This window comes from Barbatula barbatula (assembly GCF_947034865.1).
Source record: "Barbatula barbatula genome assembly, chromosome: 3".
In the NCBI taxonomy this organism is placed as follows: Eukaryota; Metazoa; Chordata; class Actinopteri; order Cypriniformes; family Nemacheilidae; genus Barbatula; species Barbatula barbatula.
This window is the reverse complement of record NC_136764.1, coordinates 1,621,987-1,644,044: the sequence shown is the minus strand read 5'-3', so window position 1 is coordinate 1,644,044 and position 22,058 is coordinate 1,621,987. Positions and strand designations below refer to the sequence as shown.

The 22,058-nt window shown below is 48.1% G+C and overlaps 1 protein-coding gene across 1 annotated transcript in view; it reads right to left on the bottom strand.

Moving 5' to 3' along the window:
• The window catches only part of LOC306891678 (uncharacterized protein), a 31,825-nt gene that overhangs the window by 5,147 nt on the left and 4,620 nt on the right, over nt 1-22,058 (bottom strand). The window contains exons 8-16 of the mRNA XM_079452140.1: nt 20,269-22,036; nt 13,647-13,820; nt 13,094-13,267; nt 12,510-12,683; nt 11,967-12,140; nt 5,790-5,963; nt 1,871-2,044; nt 1,290-1,463; nt 739-912 (exon numbers count right to left, since the gene is read on the bottom strand). Coding sequence (XP_079308266.1) covers nt 739-912; nt 1,290-1,463; nt 1,871-2,044; nt 5,790-5,963; nt 11,967-12,140; nt 12,510-12,683; nt 13,094-13,267; nt 13,647-13,820; nt 20,269-22,036 — 3,160 coding nt within the window. The remainder of the gene's footprint in view (nt 1-738; nt 913-1,289; nt 1,464-1,870; nt 2,045-5,789; nt 5,964-11,966; nt 12,141-12,509; nt 12,684-13,093; nt 13,268-13,646; nt 13,821-20,268; nt 22,037-22,058) is intronic.

Below are 22,058 nucleotides of genomic sequence, written 5' to 3'. Positions count from 1 at the left end.
CAATTATTTTTTATTTTAACAGTCACATAACAATCTCATCTGCTCAAGTCAGATGTATAAATATTGAAAGATAAATAATATTTGTCACGTTAACTGTGAATAATTAAAACTGTACTCCATGTGCCAGTGTTGCGCAGTCGCAGATCATTGCACTAAATATCTGCGCATCTTTTTGAATTATCTGGATGTCAGAGATTTAGCTTCAACCTCGCCGCTGCTTAATAACAATAAACTGCACTGTGACAAGGTGAGACATGTTTTATATTTAATAATGTTTGCTGTTCATTTCATTTAATGTTTGGTGTATATTTTAGACTCGTACCTGATGAACGTGGTTGTTTGTAGTTGTTATGAAACATCTGTCTGTGGGTTTGAAGTGATTGTCACACACAGTATAAATGACAGATGCTTTAGTAGATATTTGTTGGCGTCGCACTTTTGCTGCAGAGTTAGAGCTTTAAAAACACATTTTAATGGATATGAGGGTTTGTGTTTGTTATCTGTAAGTCTCTGTGCATGTTCATGCATTCATTCAGTGTTTTTGATTCTTGTGAATGATTTGTTTAGATATGATGTGGTATCATTTATGGTGACGTTACTTTGGAATATCGCTGTTGTTTGGCCGGAGGAAATTTTGCCATAACCGAGGTTTTGTTGAAACACCGCAACTGTCAACTACATCAAATTTACACAAGAACAAGAGTGAAACAGCAAATGATAATTTAATCAGTAACTCACAGTAGTGTCTGTAGTTGACAGTGTGGATCCTTCAGTAGATCAGAGAGCAGCTTCACTCCTGAATCTTCTGGATTATTATCACTCAGATCCAGTTGTGTCAGATGTGAGGGGTTTGATCTCAGAGCTGAAGTCAGAGCAACACAACCTTCAGATCCAATACTGCAGAACGCCAGACTGAATAGAGAAGAAAATAAATTAAATAATGACACTAACATTTAGACAATAATTAGGAGTAAAATAAATTAATATAGTTAATTATACTTTAATATTATTCAATTATTCATCAATGTATCAAATTATTAAGATACAAGTAATAGATTATATGATCATTTTACAATAATATCATGAATAGTTTAATATAATCAAGTTAGTTATTAAAATGATCTCAGTTTGGTGATAATTCTGTATGAATCTGAATCAACAGAGAGTCATTGATTGACAGTCACTGTTGAGTCTCTTACATATAAAGATGATTCTGATAAACTTATGAAGACCTTCATTTACATAATACACACACATGTTTAACTTTATTGCTTTAAGGATTTTCTTACTTTAGTGTCTTCAGTTTACAGTTTGTATTCTTCAGTCCATCAGAGAGCAGCTTCACTCCTGAATCCTTCAGATTATTGTCACTCAGGTTCAGTTCTGTCAGACTTGAGGAGTTTGATCTGAGAACTGACGCCAGTGATGAACAACTTTTCTCTGTCAGTTTACAGTCACTCAGACTGAGAGAGAAATAACAAGATAACAGTGAGTCACAATGTTAGTAATAAACTCATAATCAAAACAAGTTGATCTCATTTCAATGAAAGCTTGAAAACTTCTATAAGTGACAGTGAACTTCAGCAAAACATGATGTGTGTCCAGAAACACAAGAACAGTATGTCATGTTAACTTCATGTAAATGTAGAGAAACCTTCTGTATAATACAATTACATTTATTAATTGGGGAATTGTTTTTATCCAGAGAGATTTACACATGAGATTAAAACAAGAAGAATGAGTTTATCCAAGAGAAAACATAATACAAGTAAAGTGACTACATCAAATTTACACAAGAACAAAAGTGAAACAGCAAAATACTCGACAGTCAATTGAATTAAACAAAACTATAATTTGATCAGTAACTCACAGTAGTGTCTGTAGTTGACAGTGTGGATCCTTCAGTAGATCAGAGAGCAGCTTCACTCCTGAATCTTCTGGATTATTACAGTTCAGATCCAGTTGTGTCAGATGTGAGGGGTTTGATCTCAGAGCTGAAGTCAGAGCAACACAACCTTCAGATCCAATACTGCAGAACGACAGACTGAAGAGAGAAGAAAATAAATGAAATAATGACAATAACATTTAGACAATAATTAATAGTACAATTATTTAATAATACTTTAATATATTTTTATCATTCATCAATGTATCAAATTATGTCCCTTTTTACAAGATACAAGTAATAAATTAAATGATTGTAAATCACTGACATTTTACAATAATATCATGAATAGTCCCTTCCTTAAACCGCCACCTTAACGTGGTGGAGGGGTTTGAGTACCCGAGTGACCCTAGGAGCTATGTTGTCGGGGCGATATGCCCCTGGTAGGGTCTTCCAAGGCAAACAGGTCCTAGGCGACGGGTCAGACTAAGAGTGGTTCAAAAACCCCATATGATGTTTACAAAAACAAGGACCGTGACGTCGCCCGGTATGGCGCAACCGGGGCACCACCCTGGAGCCAGGCCCGGGGTCGGTGCTCGTATGCGAGCGCCTGGTGGCCGGGCCTTTCCCCACGGGGTCCGGCCGGGCTCAGCCCGAAGGAGCGACGTGGGGCCGCCTTCCCGTGGGCTCACCACGTGCGGGAGGGACCATAGGGGGTCAGTGCATTGTGGATCCGGCGGCAGTCGGAGGAGAGTGCCTCGACAGCCCGATCCCTGGACACGGAAGCTAGCTCTAGGGACGTGGAATGTCACCTCGCTGGCGGGGAAGGAGCCTGAGATGGTATGGGAGGTTGAGAGGTTCCGACTAGAGATAGTCGGGATCACCTCTACGCATGGCTTGGGCTCTGGAACCACACTCCTCGAGAGAGGATGGACACTTCATCACTCTGGAGTTGCCCATGGTGAGAGGCGGCGGGCTGGTGTGGGTCTGCTTATAGCCCCCCAGCTCTCCCGCCATGTGTTGGAGTTTACCCCGGTGAACGAGAGGGTCGTTTCCCTGCGCCTACGGGTTGGGGTTAGGTCTCTCACTGTTGTTTGTGCCTACGGGCCGAACGGCAGTGCAGAGTACCCGACCTTCTTGGAGTCTCTGGGAGGGGTGCTGGAAAGTGCTCCGACTGGGGACTCCGTCGTCCTACTGGGGGACTTCAACGCCCATGTCGGCAACGACAGTGACACCTGGAGGGGCGTGATTGGGAGGAACGGCCCGCCTGATCTGAACCCGAGCGGTGTTCAGTTATTGGACTTCTGTGCTAGTCACAGTTTGTCTATAACGAACACCATGTTCAAGCATAAGGGTGTCCATCAGTGCACGTGGCACCAGGACACCCTAGGCCGCAGGTCGATGATCGACTTTGTGGTCGTTTCATCTGACCTGCGACCATATGTTTTGGACACTCGGGTTAAGAGAGGGGCGGAGCTGTCAACTGATCACCACCTGGTGGTGAGTTGGATCCGATGGCAGGAGAGGAAGCTGGACAGACTCGGCAGACCCAAACGTACTGTAAGGGTCTGCTGGGAACGCCTGGCCGAGTCTCCTGTCAGAGAGATCTTTAACTCCCGCCTCCGGCAGAGCTTCAACCAGATCCCGAGGGAGGCTGGAGACATTGAGTCCGAGTGGACCATGTTCTCCACCTCCATTGTCGAAGCAGCCACTCGGAGCTGTGGCCGTAAGGTCTCCGGTGCCTGTCGAGGCGGGAATCCCCGAACCCGGTGGTGGACACCGGAAGTAAGGGAAACCGTCAAGCTGAAGAAGGAGTCTTATCGGGCCTGGTTGGCTTGTGGGACTCCTGAGGCAGCTGACAGGTACCGGCAGGCCAAGCGGACTGCTGCCCGGGTGGTTGTGGAGGCAAAAACTCGGGCCTGGGAGGAGTTTGGTGAGGCCATGGAGAAGGACTATCGACTGGCCTCGAAGAGATTCTGGCAAACCGTCCGGCGCCTCAGGAGAGGGAAACAGTGCCCTACCAACGCTGTTTACAGTGGAGGTGGGAGGCTGTTGACCTCAACTGGGGATGTCGTCGGTCGGTGGTAGGAGTACTTCGAGGATCTCCTCAATCCCACCGTCACGTCCTCCATTGAGGAAGCAGAGGCTGAGGGCTCAGAGGTGGACTCGTCCATCACCCAAGCCGAAGTCACTGAGGTAGTCAAGAAACTCCTCAGTGGCAGGGCACCGGGGGTGGATGAGATTCGCCCTGAGTACCTCAAGTCTCTGGATGTTGTGGGGCTGTCTTGGCTGACACGCCTCTGCAGCATCGCGTGGCGGTCGGGGACAGTGCCTCTGGGATGGCAGACCGGGGTGGTGGTCCCTCTTTTTAAGAAGGGGGACCGGAGGGTGTGTTCCAACTACAGGGGGATCAGACTTCTCAGCCTTCCCGGGAAAGTCTATGCCAGGGTACTGGAGAGGAGAATACGGCCGATAGTAGAACCTCGGATTCAGGAGGAACAGTGTGGTTTTCGTCCAGGCCGTGGAACGCTGGACCAGCTCTACACCCTCTACAGGGTGCTGGAGGGTGCATGGGAGTTTGCTCAACCAATCCACATGTGTTTTGTGGATTTGGAGAAAGCATTCGACTGTGTCCCTCGCGGCATCCTGTGGAGGGTGCTTCGGGAGTATGGGGTCTGTGGTCCTTTGCTAAGGGCTGTCAGGTCCCTGTACGACCAAAGCAGGAGCTTGGTTCGCATTGCCGGCAGTAAGTCGGACCTGTTCCCAGTGCATGTCGGACTCCGGCAGGGCTGCCCTTTGTCACTGGTTCTGTTCGTAATTTTTATGGACAGAATTTCTAGGCGCAGCCAGGGGCTGGAGGGTGTCAGGTTTGGGGACCACACGATCTCGTCTCTGCTATTTGCGGATGATGTCGTCGTGTTGGCCCCTTCAAACCAGGACCTTCAGCATGCACTGGGACGGAAGCGGCTGGAATGAAAATCAGTACCTCCAAAACCGAGGCCATGGTCCTCAGTCGGAAAAGGGTGGCTTGCCCACTTCAGGTTGGTGGAGAGTTCCTTCCTCAAGTGGAGGAGTTTAAGTATCTCGGGGTCTTGTTCACGAGTGAGGGGAGGAGGGAACGGGAGATTGACAGACGGATCGGTGCAGCTTCTGCAGTAATGCGGTCGATGTACCGGTCCGTCGTGGTGAAGAAAGAGCTGAGCCGCAAGGCGAAGCTCTCAATTTACCGGTCAATCTACGTTCCTACTCTCACCTATGGTCATGAGCTTTGGGTCATGACCGAAAGGACAAGATCCCGGATACAGGCGGCTGAAATGAGCTTCCTCCGCAGGGTGGCTGGGCGATCCCTTAGAGATAGGGTGAGAAGCTCGGTCACCCGCGAGGAGCTCGGAGTAGAGCCGCTGCTCCTCCACATCGAGAGGGGTCAGCTGAGGTGGCTTGGGCATCTGTTACGGATGCCTACTGGACGCCTTCCTCGGAAGGTGTTCCGGGCCCGTCCGACCGGGAGGAGACCCCGGGGAAGACCTAGGACACGCTGGTGGGACTATGTCTCCCGGCTGGCCTGGGAACGCCTCGGTGTCCCCCCGGAAGAGCTGGAGGAAGTGTCTAGGGTGAGGGATGTCTGGGCATCTCTGCTTAGACTGCTGCCCCCGCGACCCGGTCCCGGATAAGCGGAAGAAAATGGATGGATGGAATCAAGAATAGTTTAATATATTGAAGTTAGTTATTATAATGATCTCAGTTTGGTGATAATTCTGTATGAATCTGAATCAACAGAGAGTCATTGACTGACAGTCACTGTTGAGTCTCTTACATATAAAGATGATTCTGATAAACTTATGAAGACCTCCATTTACATAATACATACACATGTTTAACTTTATTGCTTTAAGGATTTTCTTACTTTAGTGTCTTCAGTTTACAGTTTGTATTCTTCAGTCCATCAGAGAGCAGCTTCACTCCTGAATCCTTCAGATTATTGTGACTCAGGTTCAGTTCTGTCAGACTTGAGGAGTTTGATCTGAGAACTGACGCCAGTGATGAACAACTTTTCTCTGTCAGTTTACAGTCACTCAGACTGAAAGAGAAATAACAAGATAACAGTGAGTCACAATGTTAGTAAGACACTTATGACTGTTTTCTGACTGCATGATGGATCTTTCTGATGTGAATAACGCTGCACTTGCCACAGAGATGAATAACAGTCAAAGCATTAACAGATGGATCTTTAATGATCACTTCTGATCTCATTTCTATGTTTCAGGATATCGTATGAAGCATCAAGGTGTCAGGAACGTGTTGTGGGAACAAGGACAGAGAACCCAAGTGCAGACAGTGGGGTCAGAGGTCAACCCTTTCTGATCCGCGTGCGCTGCTTCTCTCCACCAAAGACACGCCGCATGAAGAGCAGCAGACACGTGTTCATGTTAACAACAGTAGTGCAGACACGCAGAGCAGGTCAATAGACTCACAACAATAAACTAAATACAGCAACTTTAAAGGATTTGTATCTGTCAGTCTGTTTACTGTTTGATAAAAGTCTCCAACCTTTCCACCAGATTTGTGATATTTTATGAACCACAACCTTTTTATCTATATTGAGCATTAGCATTATTGATCAGCATTTAAACATTTGTGACCCTGTGAAAACCCAAACTAAAGTCTCAAAATCTAATTTATTATAACAAGCATCAAATATAAATCTCACTGAGATTTCAATCTTTAAAATGACATTATTCAGTTAATATTGAAGATATTGTTTTTATATTTTCACAGAATATTCAGTAGGATGATTGTATGTAGAAAACAGTTAAAAAGACTTTTGCTTTTCACAAGCAGCGTCACATTTTGTAATGAACAAGGATCTAATCTCCTCCCTTAACAATTACCGCCCAATATCCAATCTCCCCTTTCCGTCTAAAACCCTGGAACGTATAGTCGCTGCACAACTACAAACCCATCTTCATGCCAACAACCAACTGGAAACCCACCAATCAGGTTTTCACACCCACCACAGCACAGAAACCGCCCTCCTCAAAGTCCTCAACGACCTCCTCACCTCGGCTGACACCGGTTCCCTCAACATCCTCATCCTACTCGACCTGAGTGCAGCCTTCGATACCGTGAGCCATAAAATCCTGCTCACCAGACTCAAAGACCTCAGCATCGAAGGTACTGTGCTCAGCTGGCTCCATTCCTACCTATCCAACAGATCCCACTTCATCTCTCTCCATAACCACACCTCTACCACAGCCACAGTCACCCGAGGCGTTCCCCAAGGCTCTGTACTCGGCCCCCTCCTCTTCCTCATCTACATCCTCCCTCTTGGTCAGATACTCCGCCACTTCAGCATGGACTTCCATTGCTATGCTGATGACATCCAGATCTATCTCAGCACCAAATCCCCCCACAATCCTCCCCTCTCCCACATTAATTCCTGTCTATCAGCTGTTAAAACTTGGATGCAACACAACTTTCTCAAACTCAACAGTGATAAAACGGAATTCCTCCTCATAGGCTCCAAATCCACACTCAGCAAAACCAATAACCTCACTCTCACCATCGACGGAACCACTGTCTTCCCATCTCCACAGGCCCGCAACCTTGCCGTGATTTTTGACTCCACCCTCTCCCTTCAGCCTCACATCTACCAAGTCGTTAAAACCTCATTCTTTCACCTCCATAACATCGCCAAAATCAGACCCTCTCTCACACTCCCAGCTGCCGAAATACTCATTCATGCCTTTATCTCCTCTCGACTGGACTACTGCAACTCACTTCTCCTCGGCATTAGCTCCACCCAAATTAACCGACTCCCACTGGTCCAGAATTCAGCCGCCCGACTCATCACCCGCTCCAAATCTTGGCATCACATCACTCCAGTCCTTAAACAACTGCACTGGCTTCCCATCGGATCACCTAAAAAATCCTGGTCCTCACCTACAAAGCCCTTCACCATCTGGCCCCCACATATCTCACTGAACTCCTCTCCTTGTACCAACCCTCACGGTCCCTCAGATCCACCTCAGCTGGTCTCCTCTCCATTCAAAATTCCAAACTCTGCAGTTTTGGGGACAGAGCATTCTCTAGGGCAGCTCCCAGGCTCTGGAACTCCCTCCCCCCTGATATCGACCTTCTGAGACATTTGCCATCTTCCAGTCCCGCCTCAAGACCCATCTCTTTACCTCTGCCTACCCATAGCCCATGTCCCTTTTTTCCTTTTCTTTTTTTTTATCTTGTAAAGCGACTTTGAGTTCTTGAAAAGCGCTATATAAATTCAATTTATTATTATTATTATTATTAATAGTGAAATGATTGAAAGACAGAAGTAGTTGACTGGTCAGATCAGACTTCTATTAAGAGGGCATTCCCCTCGCCACAGAACCTACAATACAGAGATACATAACCTACTGTGTAAGGAAGGGCTCTTCAATTGGCGGCCCGCGGGCCGGATCCGGCCCCCGAGATATTTTGTAGTGGCCCTTGAAGTGTAATGTTGTTATTACATATGAGCAAAACCGTAGATTCGGCAGACACGTCTGTAAACAGCTGGCGGAAAAAGCGATAATGGAGGGACAGCGGATAATTTTTGGGTGTTGTACCTATATGCGCCAGTAGGTGGCTCCTATAAATAATGTTCTGTTGGGTGCATTGCCGTTGTTCTGTGTACGTTACAATATCTAGTCCTAGGCCTACCTGTTTCGGCCGGAAACATATTTTGACGGACCGCTCAAACTTGTCTCTTTCAAAGCCAGCAAGCAAACAAGACAAAATGTCTCTATCTATTTTAGGAAAAAGGAAAGTTGACTCAGAGAACAGGCAGTTCAACAATGAATGGACAGAGAAATATGCATTTATTACAGTCAATGTGAAACCTGTCTGCCTAATCTGCAACGAGTGCCTTGCCGTGTGTAAAGAGTTTAATTTGAGAAGGCATTTCAAGACAATGCATGCTAACTTTGACACTACTTTCCCACTGGGATCCGTTGCCCGGAGCCAGAAGATATCGGGGCTTACATCTTGTTATGAGCAAAGACGTCGCATGTTGTTTCGGGCATGTACGGATCAAGAGAGGGCAACGGCAGCATCTTTGCGAGTGGCATGGATATTGGGCAAAAAGAAAAAGCCGTTTACAGATTCTGTGACAGTCAAGGAGTGTATGTTGGCATCCATTGAGGAGGTTGTAACAGACGAGGAAGCTCGAAAAAGCATTATCGACTTAATCAAGCAAATTCCAATATCTGACACGTCAAATATGAGGAGAGTCGAGTGCCTTGCATCGGACGTTTTCGAGACGCTTTTGGACAAACTGAGGAAGGCCGAGGTGATGTCTTTGGCGGTGGATGAGTCGACAGATAACAGTGATATTGCGCAGTTGTGCCTCTACGTGCGATTTTTTGATGGTGAATGTTTTCGCGAGGATTTGCTTGGACTAATTCCCATGGAGGGGCGCACTACTGGTGAGATTTTATTCACCGAAATTGCCTCATTCTTTGAGGAAAACAACTTGGATTTGGCGCACGTCAACATGTTGGTGACAGACGGTGTGCCCTCCATGGCGGGCAGGGATCAGGGGCTCGCCGCGAGGATGGCTGCCGTGGCTCCTCAGTTGAGATCGCTACATTGCCTCATCCACCAAAGCCTCCTATGTGCCAAGCTCAGCGGTGAGTTAAAACAGACCAAGGACTCTGTCATGGCAATTATAAACTTTATCCGTTGCACCTCCAGTTTACAGCACCGCCTTTTTCGCAAGCTGTTGAACGACATGTCTGCTGAATATAAAGATTTGCTCATTCACAATGACATTAGATGGCTTAGCAAAGGAAACGCTTTGAAACGTTTTAGTGAACTACGAGAGGAGATTCTGGTGTTCCTCCAGTCTTCGAAATTGAAAAAAGCTGGCAAGTTTCTGTCTCTGATGGAAGATGATGAGTTTAATGCCGCTGTTTGCTTTTTGAGCGACGTTTTCAATCATTTGAACCAACTCAACATGGAGCTGCAGGGCAGAGGTAAAACAGCCGTGGAACTTGTGGAGAAACTTCATGCATTTCAAAGAAAGCTATCACTCTTCTCTGCTGATCTTTGTCCTGGGAAGATGCTCCACTTCCCCACACTGAGGAAATCTGGCCTGCAAATTACACGGCTGATGTCAAGCTTTATTGATGCATTGAAAAACAACTTTGCCACTAGGTTTGGTAATTTCAGCATCTCCAGTGAAGTGATGAGATTTGTGAAGGACCCTTTCTGTGTTAATGTTGAGACAGACTTTGCATTGAAAGGAAAGGAGGTGGAATCATCTTTGGATGAGGGATCTTTACAGCTAGAACTCATTGACATTCAGTCGTCAGATGACTTGCGACAGTCATTGCAGCAGGCAGGTTTTTAAAAATTCTGGACCCATTTAGTCAGCCAAGACAAATTTCCACACTCAAGAGGTCTTGCACTTTTTCTTCTGACAATGTTTGGCTCAACATACACATGTGAGTCATCATTCTCACACATGAATGCCATTAAAACTCACAATCGCATATCACTCACTGACCAGCATCTGCAACACTGCTTGCGCATTTCCCTGACAAAATATACACCTGACTTCACTGCTCTTGCTAAATCAAAAAAATGCCATTTCTCTCATTAGATGGCAAATGTTGGCAAACTACATACAACGTAACATGTTGTTTATTTTTGAACTGTAATGTTTTCATGTTTTTTGCCAGTTTGTTGTTGGTTTTATTGTTCCATTTGTTGGTGTTGAAGTTATTTGTCAGTTATAGCCTATGAATGTAATTCTAAATATCCAATATTACTCACCTAAACTGAGTGATGTAATTTACACCAAGCTATGCACTTTGGTTTTAGTTTTTGTAGTTTCCTGTCACTCAAATGAGTGCAATCGTAAATAATCTGTGATATTGCTGGTTTCTGATTTATGTTCAAAATAGACAAAAGTAAGAACAGCAGTAGCTCATGTGTGAATTTATGGGGCAGTCTGTTTTATTATTTTGTTTGAGTTGTATTCAGTTACCAATTAGCTGCATTTCTGTTTTAGAAAGGGGACAGTTTGAATGTGACATTTAAATTTGAATGTAACAATGCCTTGGGCCCATGGGTCTTAATACATCATAATGTGCATATGTTGTTCTGCATAAAAAATTGAATATATTGACTCCTATATGTTCTGTTAATTTCTTTATTTGTTACCGTGATTAGTCATATTCTCCGGCACCCTTGTTTTGCTTCAGTTTGATGAACTGGCCCCAGTCCCAAATTAATTGAAGAGCCCTGGTGTAAGGGGTAGTAGTGAGGTCTTTAATGTGGACAAATGGCAATAAATTAGCAATTATTTTTTATTTTAACAGTCACATAACAATCTCATCTGCACAAGTCAGATGTATAAATATTGAAAGATAAATAATATTTGTCACGTTAACTGTGAATAATTAAAACTGTACTCAATGTGCCAGTGTTGCGCAGTCGCAGTTCATTGCACTAAATATCTGCGCATCTTTTTGGATTATCTGGATGTCACAGATTTAGCTTCAACCTCGCCGCTGCTTAATAACAATAACAATAAACTTCACTGTGACAAGGTGAGACATGTTTTATATTTAATAATGTTTGCTGTTCATTTCATTTAATGTTTGGTGTTTATTTTAGACTCGTACCTGATGAACGTGGTCGTTTGTATTTGTTATGAAACATCTGTCCGTGGGTTTGAAGCGATTGTCACACACAGTATAAATGACAGATGCTTTAGTAGATATTTGTTGGAGTCGCACTTTTGCTGCAGAGTTAGAGCTTTAAAAACACATTTTAATGGATATGAGGGTTTGTGTTTGTTATCTGTAAGTCTCTGTGCATGTTCATGCATTCATTCAGTGTTTTGGATTCTTGTGAAGGATTTGTTTAGATATGATGTGGTATCATTTATGGTGACGTTACTTTGGAATATCGCTGTTGTTTGGCCGGAGGAAATTTTGCCATAACCGAGGTTTTGTTGAAACACCGCAACTGTCAACTACATCAAATTTACACAAGAACAAGAGTGAAACAGCAAATGATAATTTGATCAGTAACTCACAGTAGTGTCTGTAGTTGACAGTGTGGATCCTTCAGTAGATCAGAGAGCAGCTTCACTCCTGAATCTTCTGGATTATTCCAGCTTAGATCCAGTTGTGTCAGATGTGAGGGGTTTGATCTCAGAGCTGAAGTCAGAGCAACACAACCTTCAGATCCAATACTGCAGAACGCCAGACTGAATAGAGAAGAAAATAAATGAAATAATGACAATAACATTTAGACAAAAATTAGGAGTAAAATAAATTAATATAGTTAATTATACTTTAATATTATTCAATTATTCATCTATGTATCAAATTATTAAGATACAAGTAATATGATCATTTTACAATAATATCATGAATAGTTTAATATATTGAAGTTAGTTATTAAATGATCTCAGTTTGGTGATAATTCTGTATGAATCTGAATCAACAGAGAGTCATTGACTGACAGTCACTGTTGAGTCTCTTACATATAAAGATGATTCTGATAAACTTATGAAGACCTTCATTTACATAATACATACACATGTTTAACTTTATTGCTTTAAGGATTTTCTTACTGTAATGTCTTCAGTTTACAGTTTGTATTCTTCAGTCCATCAGAGAGCAGCTTCACTCCTGAATCCTTCAGATTATTGTCACTCAGGTTCAGTTCTGTCAGACTTGAGGAGTTTGATCTGAGAACTGACGCCAGTGATGAACAACTTTCCTCTGTCAGTTTACAGTCACTCAGACTGAAAGAGAAATAACAAGATAACAGTGAGTCACAATGTTAGTAATAAACTCATAATCAAAACAAGTTGATCTCATTTCAATGAAAGCTTGAAAACTTCTATAAGTGACAGTGAACTTCAGTAAAACATGATGTGTGTGTCCAGAAACACAAGAACAGTATGTCATGTTAACTTCATGTAAATGGAGAGAAACCTTCTGTATAATACAATTACATTTATTAATTGGGGAATTGTTTTTATCCAGAGAGACTTACACATGAGATTAAAACAAGAAGAATGAGTTTATCCAAGAGAAAACATAATACAAGTAAAGTGACTACATCAAATTTACACAAGAACAAAAGTGAAACAGCAAAAATAATCGACAGTCAATTGAATTAAACAAAATGATAATTTGATCAGTAACTCACAGTAGTGTCTGTAGTTGACAGTGTGGATCCTTCAGTAGATCAGAGAGCAGCTTCACTCCTGAATCTTCTGGATTATTACAGTTCAGATCCAGTTGTGTCAGATGTGAGGGGTTTGATCTCAGAGCTGAAGTCAGAGCAACACAACCTTCAGATCCAATACTGCAGTTATACAGACTGAAGAGAGAAGAAAATAAATCATATAATGACAATAACATTTAGACAATAATTAATAGTACAATTATTTAATAATACTTTAATATATTTTTATTATTCATCAATGTATCAAATTATGTCCCTTTTTACAAGATACAAGTAATAAATTAAATGATTGTAAATCACAATAATATCATGAATAGTTTAATATATTGAAGTTAGTTATTAAAATGATCTCAGTTTGGTGATAATTCTGTATGAATCTGAATCAACAGAGTCATTGACTGACAGTCACTGTTGAGTCTCTTACATATAAAGATGATTCTGATAAACTTATGAAGACCTTCATTTACATAATACATACACATGTTTGACTTTATTGCTTTAAGGATTTTCTTACTGTAATGTCTTCAGTTTACAGTTTGTATTCTTCAGTCCATCAGAGAGCAGCTTCACTCCTGAATCCTTCAGATTATTGAGTCTCAGGTTCAGTTCTGTCAGACTTGAGGAGTTTGATCTGAGAACTGACGCCAGTGATGAACAACTTTTCTCTGTCAGATTACAGAGACTCAGACTGAAAGAGAAATAACAAGATAACAGTGAAGATATAAACACATCAAGAGATAATGTTTGAACAATGAGAATCAGCTGCACAAGAGCTGAAGCAACATCTGCACCTGATAGAGAATCACTGCAAGAACTGAACCCTAACAGACAATTATAAATAAAAAACTAATGAATGAAAATCAGAAAAAGCCACAAGAGAGCAGCTCTCACTCTATAGATGCAGTGAACAATTCCATCATGTTTTATTGTGTCTCTGTAGGACATTAACTACAGTAATGTGGACTGTTAGATGTTCAGGTGAAACGTCTCGGTTACCTATGTAACCTCCGTTCCCTGATGGAGGGAACGAGACGTTGTGTCGACAGAATGGGGTTTGACTTGAGAACCTACCTTCTCTGACTGACTTGAACAGGCCAATGAAAATTGGCGAATGAAATTTGCATGCCGGACTCCGCCCCCGGATATCCGGGTATAAAAGGGAGCCGGCGTGCCGCATTCATTCACCTTTTGTGCTGAGGAGCCTGAGGATCTTGCCCCGACTGCTGCAGCGGGCGGCCAGCATTGTGGCATGAAGGACACAACGTCTCGTTCCCTCCATCAGGGAACGGAGGTTACATACGTAACCGAGACGTTCCCTTTCTGTCGGTCTCTCGACGTTGTGTCGACAGAATGGGGTTCCTCGGAAAACGCCACAGCGCTGTGCCGCGTCACAATTCCTCGCGAAGCGACGTTGACTGGCCTGGGCGTGTCAAAACGTGGGCGCTTAGCATGAATTGCAACCTTCCAGTGGAAGGGAAGGGGTCCAGAGCTTACCTACAAGATGGGAGCCCCTTCCTCCGGCCGTCACGGACGGCGGCCTAGTTCTCTTAACAGCGAGAAGCCGCCCGGCACCGTAAGGGCCACTGGGAAGCGTCATTCCCCCCTGAGGGAACGCGCTACGGAGACCACTTCCTACCGCAGGGAGGAGTTCAGTGGAGACCCACACACGGTCTCACCAGATAGGGGAGAGCACGTGGGAACATGCAGACACGAGAGGGTGTCGCGAGCAGGTGAAGTACACCTGGGAGAGGTCATGGGCCATCGATTGAGAGCCATTCATGAGAAGACAACAGACGGAACCGCCCTGTGGGGGGGTTACTACGTGTGGAGCACTAGGCCTTGTTTGAGTCAATGCTAGGGCTCAGAAACAGGCCAAGGGGGGCAGGGCTGCTCCGCCGAGCCCGCCGCCGAGGAGTGCTTAGTAATGGATGGAATGCCTACTCTTCGCTCACGTGGAGGGAAGAGGGGAGGCTGGATAGCACCACGTCTCACCTGTGGAGGGGTGCTATCGCAGGCGTACGCCCACCGGCTGCCGGACTTACCTGGCGGTGTCTCGTAAGACTCTGGCAGCTACCGGTTCCACGCGGAGGCTGTAGAACCTCGCGAAGGTGCTGGGCGTAGCCCAACCCGCAGCTCTACTTATGTCTGCCAGAGGGGCGCCCTGCGCCAGTGCCCACGAGGAGGCCACACCCCGGGTGGAGTGTGCCCTCACTGCAAGCGGGCACGGGAGATCCTGTGATCGGTAAGCCATAGTGGTGGCGTCCACGATCCAGTGCGCCAACCTCTGTTCGGAGACAGCCCTCCCCTTGTGCTGACTTCCAAAACAGACAAAGAGCTGGTCAGAGCTCCTGAAGCTCTGCGTGCGGTCCAAGTAGAGGCGCAGCGCGTGGACTGGACACAACACGGAAGGGGTTGGGTCTTCCTCCCCAGAAGGGAGCGCCTGCAGGTTCACCACCTGGTCCCGGAAGGGAGTGGTGGGAACGTTGGGCACGTAGCCAGGCTGGGGTCTCAGGATAACGTGAGATTGCCCAGGCCCGAACTCTAGGCAATCCGTGGCAACGGAAAATGCTTGTAGGTCCCCTACCCTCTTGATGGAAGCGAGCGCCACTAGGAGAGCCGTCTTCATCGAGGGACGAGAAAGAGCGGCAACTCCGGGGGGCTCGAAGGGGGGCCTCTGGAGGCCCGCCAGGACCACATTGAGGTCCCAAGAGGGAACGGAGCGCGGACGGGCCGGATTCAGCCTTCTCGCGCCCCTCAGGAACCTAATGAGCAGGTCGTGCTGTCCCAGAGACCTCCCACTAACTGGTTCGTGATGAGCGGCAATTGCGGCTACATACACTTTCAGCGTGGAAGAGGAGAGATTGTTCTCGAGTCTCGACTGCAGGAAGGACAGCACGTTCCCGATCGAGCATATCCGTGGGTCTTCTCCACGAGAAGAACACCAGGAGGAGAAGAGGCGCCACTTACAAGCGTATAACCGCCTCGTGGCCGGGGCCCTAGCCTGAACAATGGTCTCTACCACCGCTGGGGGTAGACCACTCAGGATCTCCTCGTCCCGTCCAGGGGCCAGACATGGAGGTTCCAGAGGTCTGGTCTCGGATGCCACAACGTGCCCTTCCCCTGAGAGAGAAGGTCCTTCGTCAGGGGAATCTGCCAGGGGGGAGTTGTCGTCAGGAGCATTAGCTCCGAGAACCAAGTCCGGTTGGGCCAGTAAGGCGCAACTAGTAGCAATTGATGCTCCTCTTCCCTGACCTTGCACAGGACGTGTGCAATGAGGCTCACTGGGGGGAAGGCGTACTTCCGCTTGTCCCGCGGCCAGCTGTGCGCCAAGGCATCCGTGCCGAGGGGGCCCTCGGTCAGGGAGTACCAAAGCGGGCAATGGGTGGTGTCCAGGGAGGCGAACAGGTCCACCTGTGCCTGCCCGAACTGCACCCAAATGAGCTGGACTGCGCGAGGGTGGAGCCGCCACTCTCCACGGGGCGTCGACTGACGAGAGAGCGCATCGGCTGTCTGGTTCAGGTCGCCCGGGATGTGAGTGGCTAACAGGGTCTTCGTCACCTGCTGGCTCCACAGGAGGAGGCGTCGGGCGAGTTGCGATAGCTGCCGTGAACGAATACCACCCTGTCGGTTGATATACGCCACAGCAGTCGTGCTGTCCGACCGGACCAGCACGTGCTTGTCCTGCACGAGGGGGCGGAACTCGATATCAATCGCCAACAACTCTAGGCGATTGATATGCCAGCGCAGGCGGGGGCCCGTCCAGAGACCCGACACTGCGTGCCCGTTGCACACCGCACCCCAACCCTGCAGGGAGGCGTCGGTCGTCACCACGATGCGCCTCGAAACCTAACCAAGGGGGACCCCTGTCCGCAAAAAGGTCATTGAAGACCATGGGGTTAGGGTGCGCCGGCAGAAGGGCGTGATCGGGACGCGCCTGCTGCCGGTGTGCCACGCACTCCAAGGAACTCTGCTCTGTAGCCAGTGCTGTAGCGGTCTCATGTGCATCAACCCGAGGGGGACCACCCCCGCCGAGGACGCCATGTGTCCCAGGAGCCTCTGGAAACGTTTCAGGGGGACCGCTGGCTGCTGCCTGAAGCTCCTCAGGCAGGTCAGCACCGACTGGGCACGCTCGGAAGAAAGACGTGCCACCATGGAGACAGAGTCGAGTTCCACACCGAGGAAAAGGATGCTCTGCACAAGGGAGAGCTTGCTCTTCTCTCGGTTGACCTGTAACCCCAAATGGTCTAGGTGCCGGAGCACCAGGTCCCTGTGTGTACACAACAGATCTCGCGAGTGCGCCAAGATGAGCCAGTCGTCGAGATAGTTGAGTATGCGCACCCCTGCTCCCTGAGGGGAGTGAGGGCGGCCTCCGCGACCTTCGTAAAGACTCGAGGAGACAGGGACAGACCAAATGGGAGGACGCGGTACTGATATGCCTGTCCCTCGAAAGCGAACCGTAGGAACGGCCGGTGACGAGGGAGGATGGACACATGGAAGTACGCGTCCTTCAGGTCGATCGCCATGAACCAATCCTGACGCCTGACGGACGTCAGGATGCGCTTCTGCGTTAGCATCCTGAACGGCAGCTTGTGTAGGTGCTTGTTCAGGGGACGCAGGTCCAAGATGGGGCGCAACCCGCCACTTTTCTTGGGGACAATGAAATACGGGCTGTAAAACCCGGAGTACATCTCGGCCAGAGGGACAAGCTCGATCGCCCCCTTCGCCCGAAGGGTAGTGAACTCGGCCCGAAGCACGGGAGCATCTACTCTCACTGATGTGAAGAGGATGCCCCGAAACTTGGGTGGGCGCCTGGCGAACTGAATCGCATAGCCGAGACGGATCGTTCTCTCTAGCCACCGTGCTGGTCTGGGAAGAGGCAACCAGGCTCCCAGGGACCAAGACAGGGGGACCAAAGGTTCGATCTGATTCATTGCCCCCGTGGGGGGTGGTTCGATGGCTGGCAGTACGGCTCCCTCGCCGTGGGGGGGAACCCCGGGGAGGAGAGCGGCTCTGCCGAGGTGCCTGCCGGGCGACATCGCGGCATACCGCACCGTCTGACTGAGGGTGCTGGTGGCCACTGAGAGTTATACCCAAGCGTGTGTCTCGCCGGAACACAACGTGGGGTTGCCGAACACCGTCCTGCGGAGGGTGAGAGCGGCTGTGAGAAAGCCCCAGGGAGAGAGAAAGCTCTCCTTGTGAGAATGTGGGCACCAGGCCCTGGAAAGGGCCCGGCTGGTGTTGCTGGGACGGGGTAGGCACCGTCCCAGTCCAACCCTCTAGCGATGTAGTTGCTAGGGTCGGGCCCGGTGAACTCGATCTCCCTGGGTTCACCCCGTCAGAAACGCTTCCGCGGAGGTCGATGACGGGACGGTGCTCTCCTCGTCGACGTCCTTCTCCGGGAGGCCGCCTGTGCAGGGGGCGCTGGAGCCGGAGTCTGAGTCGGCGATGGGCGGGGCTGCTGGGGAGCAGGCGCCGCGCGGGACCTCGACAGCGATAGGCGGCCGGGTCGCGGCGGGGCAGGACGCCTCCGTCTGCTTCTCTACAGTCGAGAACAGCTGCCCTCGACCGTATCACCAAACAGCCCACCCTGCGCGATGGGAGCGTCGAGAAAGCGAACCTTCTCAGCGTCCCGCATCTGCGCAAGGTTCAACCCAAGGTGTCCCTCCTGGACCACTAGTGTGGACATCGTACGACCCAGGGCTCGCGCCGTCACCTTCGTCGCCCGAAGAGCGAGGTCAGTGGCAGTGTGGACCTGCATAAGCCCCGGGTCGGACTTTCCCTCGTGCAACTCTTTCAACGCCTTGGCGTGAAGAGCCGAGGCAGCTTGACCCGCAGCGTTGTAAGCCCTCGACACCAGCGGTGCCGAAAACTTACAAGCCTTGGAAGGGAGCCTTGGTCGATCTCTCCAGGTGGCAGCTGTCTGCGGGCACAGGTGCACCGCGACTGCACGTTCCACCTGAGGGATGTGGACACAGCCCTTAGCTGCCCCGTCATCGAGGGAAGTCAGGGCGACCGAGCTAGTCTGACGTGCACGCGCCGAGAAGGGGGGCGTTCCAGGTCCGACTGAGCTCCTCATGCACTTCCGGGAAGAATGGTACCGGCGCCGACCGTGGCTTAGAGTCACGGTCGGTCCCCAGATACCACGTGTCCAACCGCGAGCGTTGGGGAAGAGGCGGTGCGGTGCACCGCAGCCCAATACTCGCGGCGGCCCGGGAAAGCATGGTTGACATCTCGACGTCCGCTTCATCCTGAGCTCGACCCCCCGGAGGGGGAAGCTCTAAGGACTCGTCGGGGTCGGATGCCAAGAGGTCGCCCTCCGATGCTGCGGGCGACATCTCATCGTCGTCGTCACGCCCCGTGTCCGAGTACGTGACGGAGGAACAAGGCGGCATACCGCCTTTTCCGGGACGGTCAGACGAGCGAGGCGGGGCATGAACGGTCCGCGAGCCGATGGCTGACGGATTGAGGCTCACGGTAATTCCCCGATCACCCTCGGTGCTCGCCGAAGCGGACTGCAGGGCTGATGCCACTGCTGCCGCAGAACGGGAAGCACTCGAGGTGGCGGCTGATTCTCGGAAGAACGCAGCTACCCGTGAACGCAACGTCTGAATTACCATCCGCCCGCAGTGCGGGCAAGATGTATCCACAAACGCTGCCTCAGCGTGCTGGAGTCCCAGACACACGAGGCAGAGATCGTGTCCGTCCCCTTCCTCGATGAGTGCACCGCACCCACGAGCACAGCGGGACATGCCGCGCTGGAAAAAAGTCTAAGCCCTGAAAAGGGCTCGCTCTTTAGAGAGATGCCTTGGAGGTTGCCGAGACGCCCAGGGGAAGTCACAGGAAAAGGGACAGTCCGCTGCACCACGTCGTAAGACCAGCAACACGTAGAAATTTTCTGCGAAGTCGTCAGCATGAGATGCGAAGGCTCCGAAGAACAAAAGGTGAATGAATGCGGCACGCCGGCTCCCTTTTATACCCGGATATCCGGGGGCGGAGTCCGGCATGCAAATTTCATTCGCCAATTTTCATTGGCCTGTTCAAGTCAGTCAGAGAAGGTAGGTTCTCAAGTCAAACCCCATTCTGTCGACACAACGTCGAGAGACCGACAGAAAGGGAACTGCAGGTAAATGACTCACTCAGCTGTTCTGGATTCTTTGATCACTGGCAGAAGCCTCAGAAGACATTCATCTGATGGATCATATTTCCTCAGATTAAACTCATCCAGCTTCTCTTCTGAGTTCAGTAACACAAACACCAGAGCCGACCACTGAGCAGGAGAGAGACGGACTCCAGCAAGACTAAACTCATCTCCTCTGTTCACATATGTTTGTACTTCCTGCACTAGAGAATGATCATTGAGTTCATTCAGACAGTGAAACAGATTGATGGATTTCTCTGGAGAGAGATTCTCTCTGATCTTCATCTTAATGTACTCGACTATTTCCTGTTTACTGTCAGAGCTTCTTCCTGTCTGTGTCATCAGATCTCGTAAGATTGTCTGACTGGACTCCAGTGAGAGACCCAGAAGAAATCTGAGGTAAAGATCCAGGTGTCCGTTCTCACTCTGTAAGGCCTTGTCCACTTCACTCTTCAGTAAACCACTCATGTTTGATCTCAATCCGCTGAAGTTTTCTGATGTTTGCTGAAGAAATGACAGAAACTTGAATAAAGCAGCGAGAAACTCCTGAACGCTCAGATGCACAAAGCTGAACACCTTCCCCAGGTTCAGTCCAAACTCCTCTCTGAAGATCTGAGTACAAACTCCTGAGTCCACTGACGCTTCTCTAACATCAATGTCACACTCCCTCAGATCCTCCTCATAGAAGATCAGGTTCCCTTTCTCCAGCTGTTGAAAAGCCAGTTTTCCCAGAGACTCAAGACTCTTTCTAGCCTGCTGAAGATCTACCTCACATTTCCCATCATACTTCTGACTCTTCAGTTTGATCTGAAACATCAGGAAGTGTGTGAACATGTGAGTGAGAGTCTTGGGGATCTGTGCTGGACTCTCTGCTTCACTCAACATTCTCTGGAGAACAGTGGCTGAAATCCAGCAGAAGACTGGGATGTGACACATGATGTACAGACTTCTGGATGATTTCACGTGTGTGATGATTCTGTTGGCCAGACTCTCATCATTGATTCTCTTCCTGAAATACTCGTCCTTCTGAGGGTCATTGAATCCTCGTACATCTGTGATCAGATCAACACACTCAGGAGGAATCTGATTGGCTGCTGCTGGTCGAGAGGTGATCCAGATCAGAGCAGAAGGAAGCAGATTCCCCTTGATGAGGTTTGTCAGCAGCACATCCACTGATGCTGATTCTCTGACATCAAACAAACTCGGATTCTTTGAGAAATCTAGAGGAAGATGACACTCATCCAGACCATCAAAGATAAACACAACTTTATAATCATCAAAGTCTGTCAATCTCCGTTCTGTTGTATCTGTGAAGAACTGATGAAGAAGATCCATCAGACTGATATTGGTCTGTTTGATCAGATTCAGTTCTCTGAAAGGAAGTGGAAATATGAAGTGAAGATCTTGATTTGTTTTTTCTTCAGCCCAATCCAGAATGAACTTCTGCACAGAGACTGTTTTTCCAATTCCAGCGACTCCTTTAGTCAGCACACTTCTGATGGGTTTGTTTAGTTCAGGTGAGACTTTAAAGATGTCATTACATTTGATTTGTGTTTCTTGTGTCTCTGATCTTCTGGATGCCGTCTCAATCTGTCTCACCTCATGTTCATTATTGATGTCTTCACTCCCTCCCTCTGTGATGTACAGCTCTGTGTAGATCTCATTCACAAGTGTTGAGCTTCCTTGACTTGAGATTCCTTCATTCATTCTCTGGAATTTCTCTTTTAGTCTGGATTTGTGTTTCTTCATGTTTAAAGGGGCCAATTCTGTTGTGTAAGGGAAAACAAA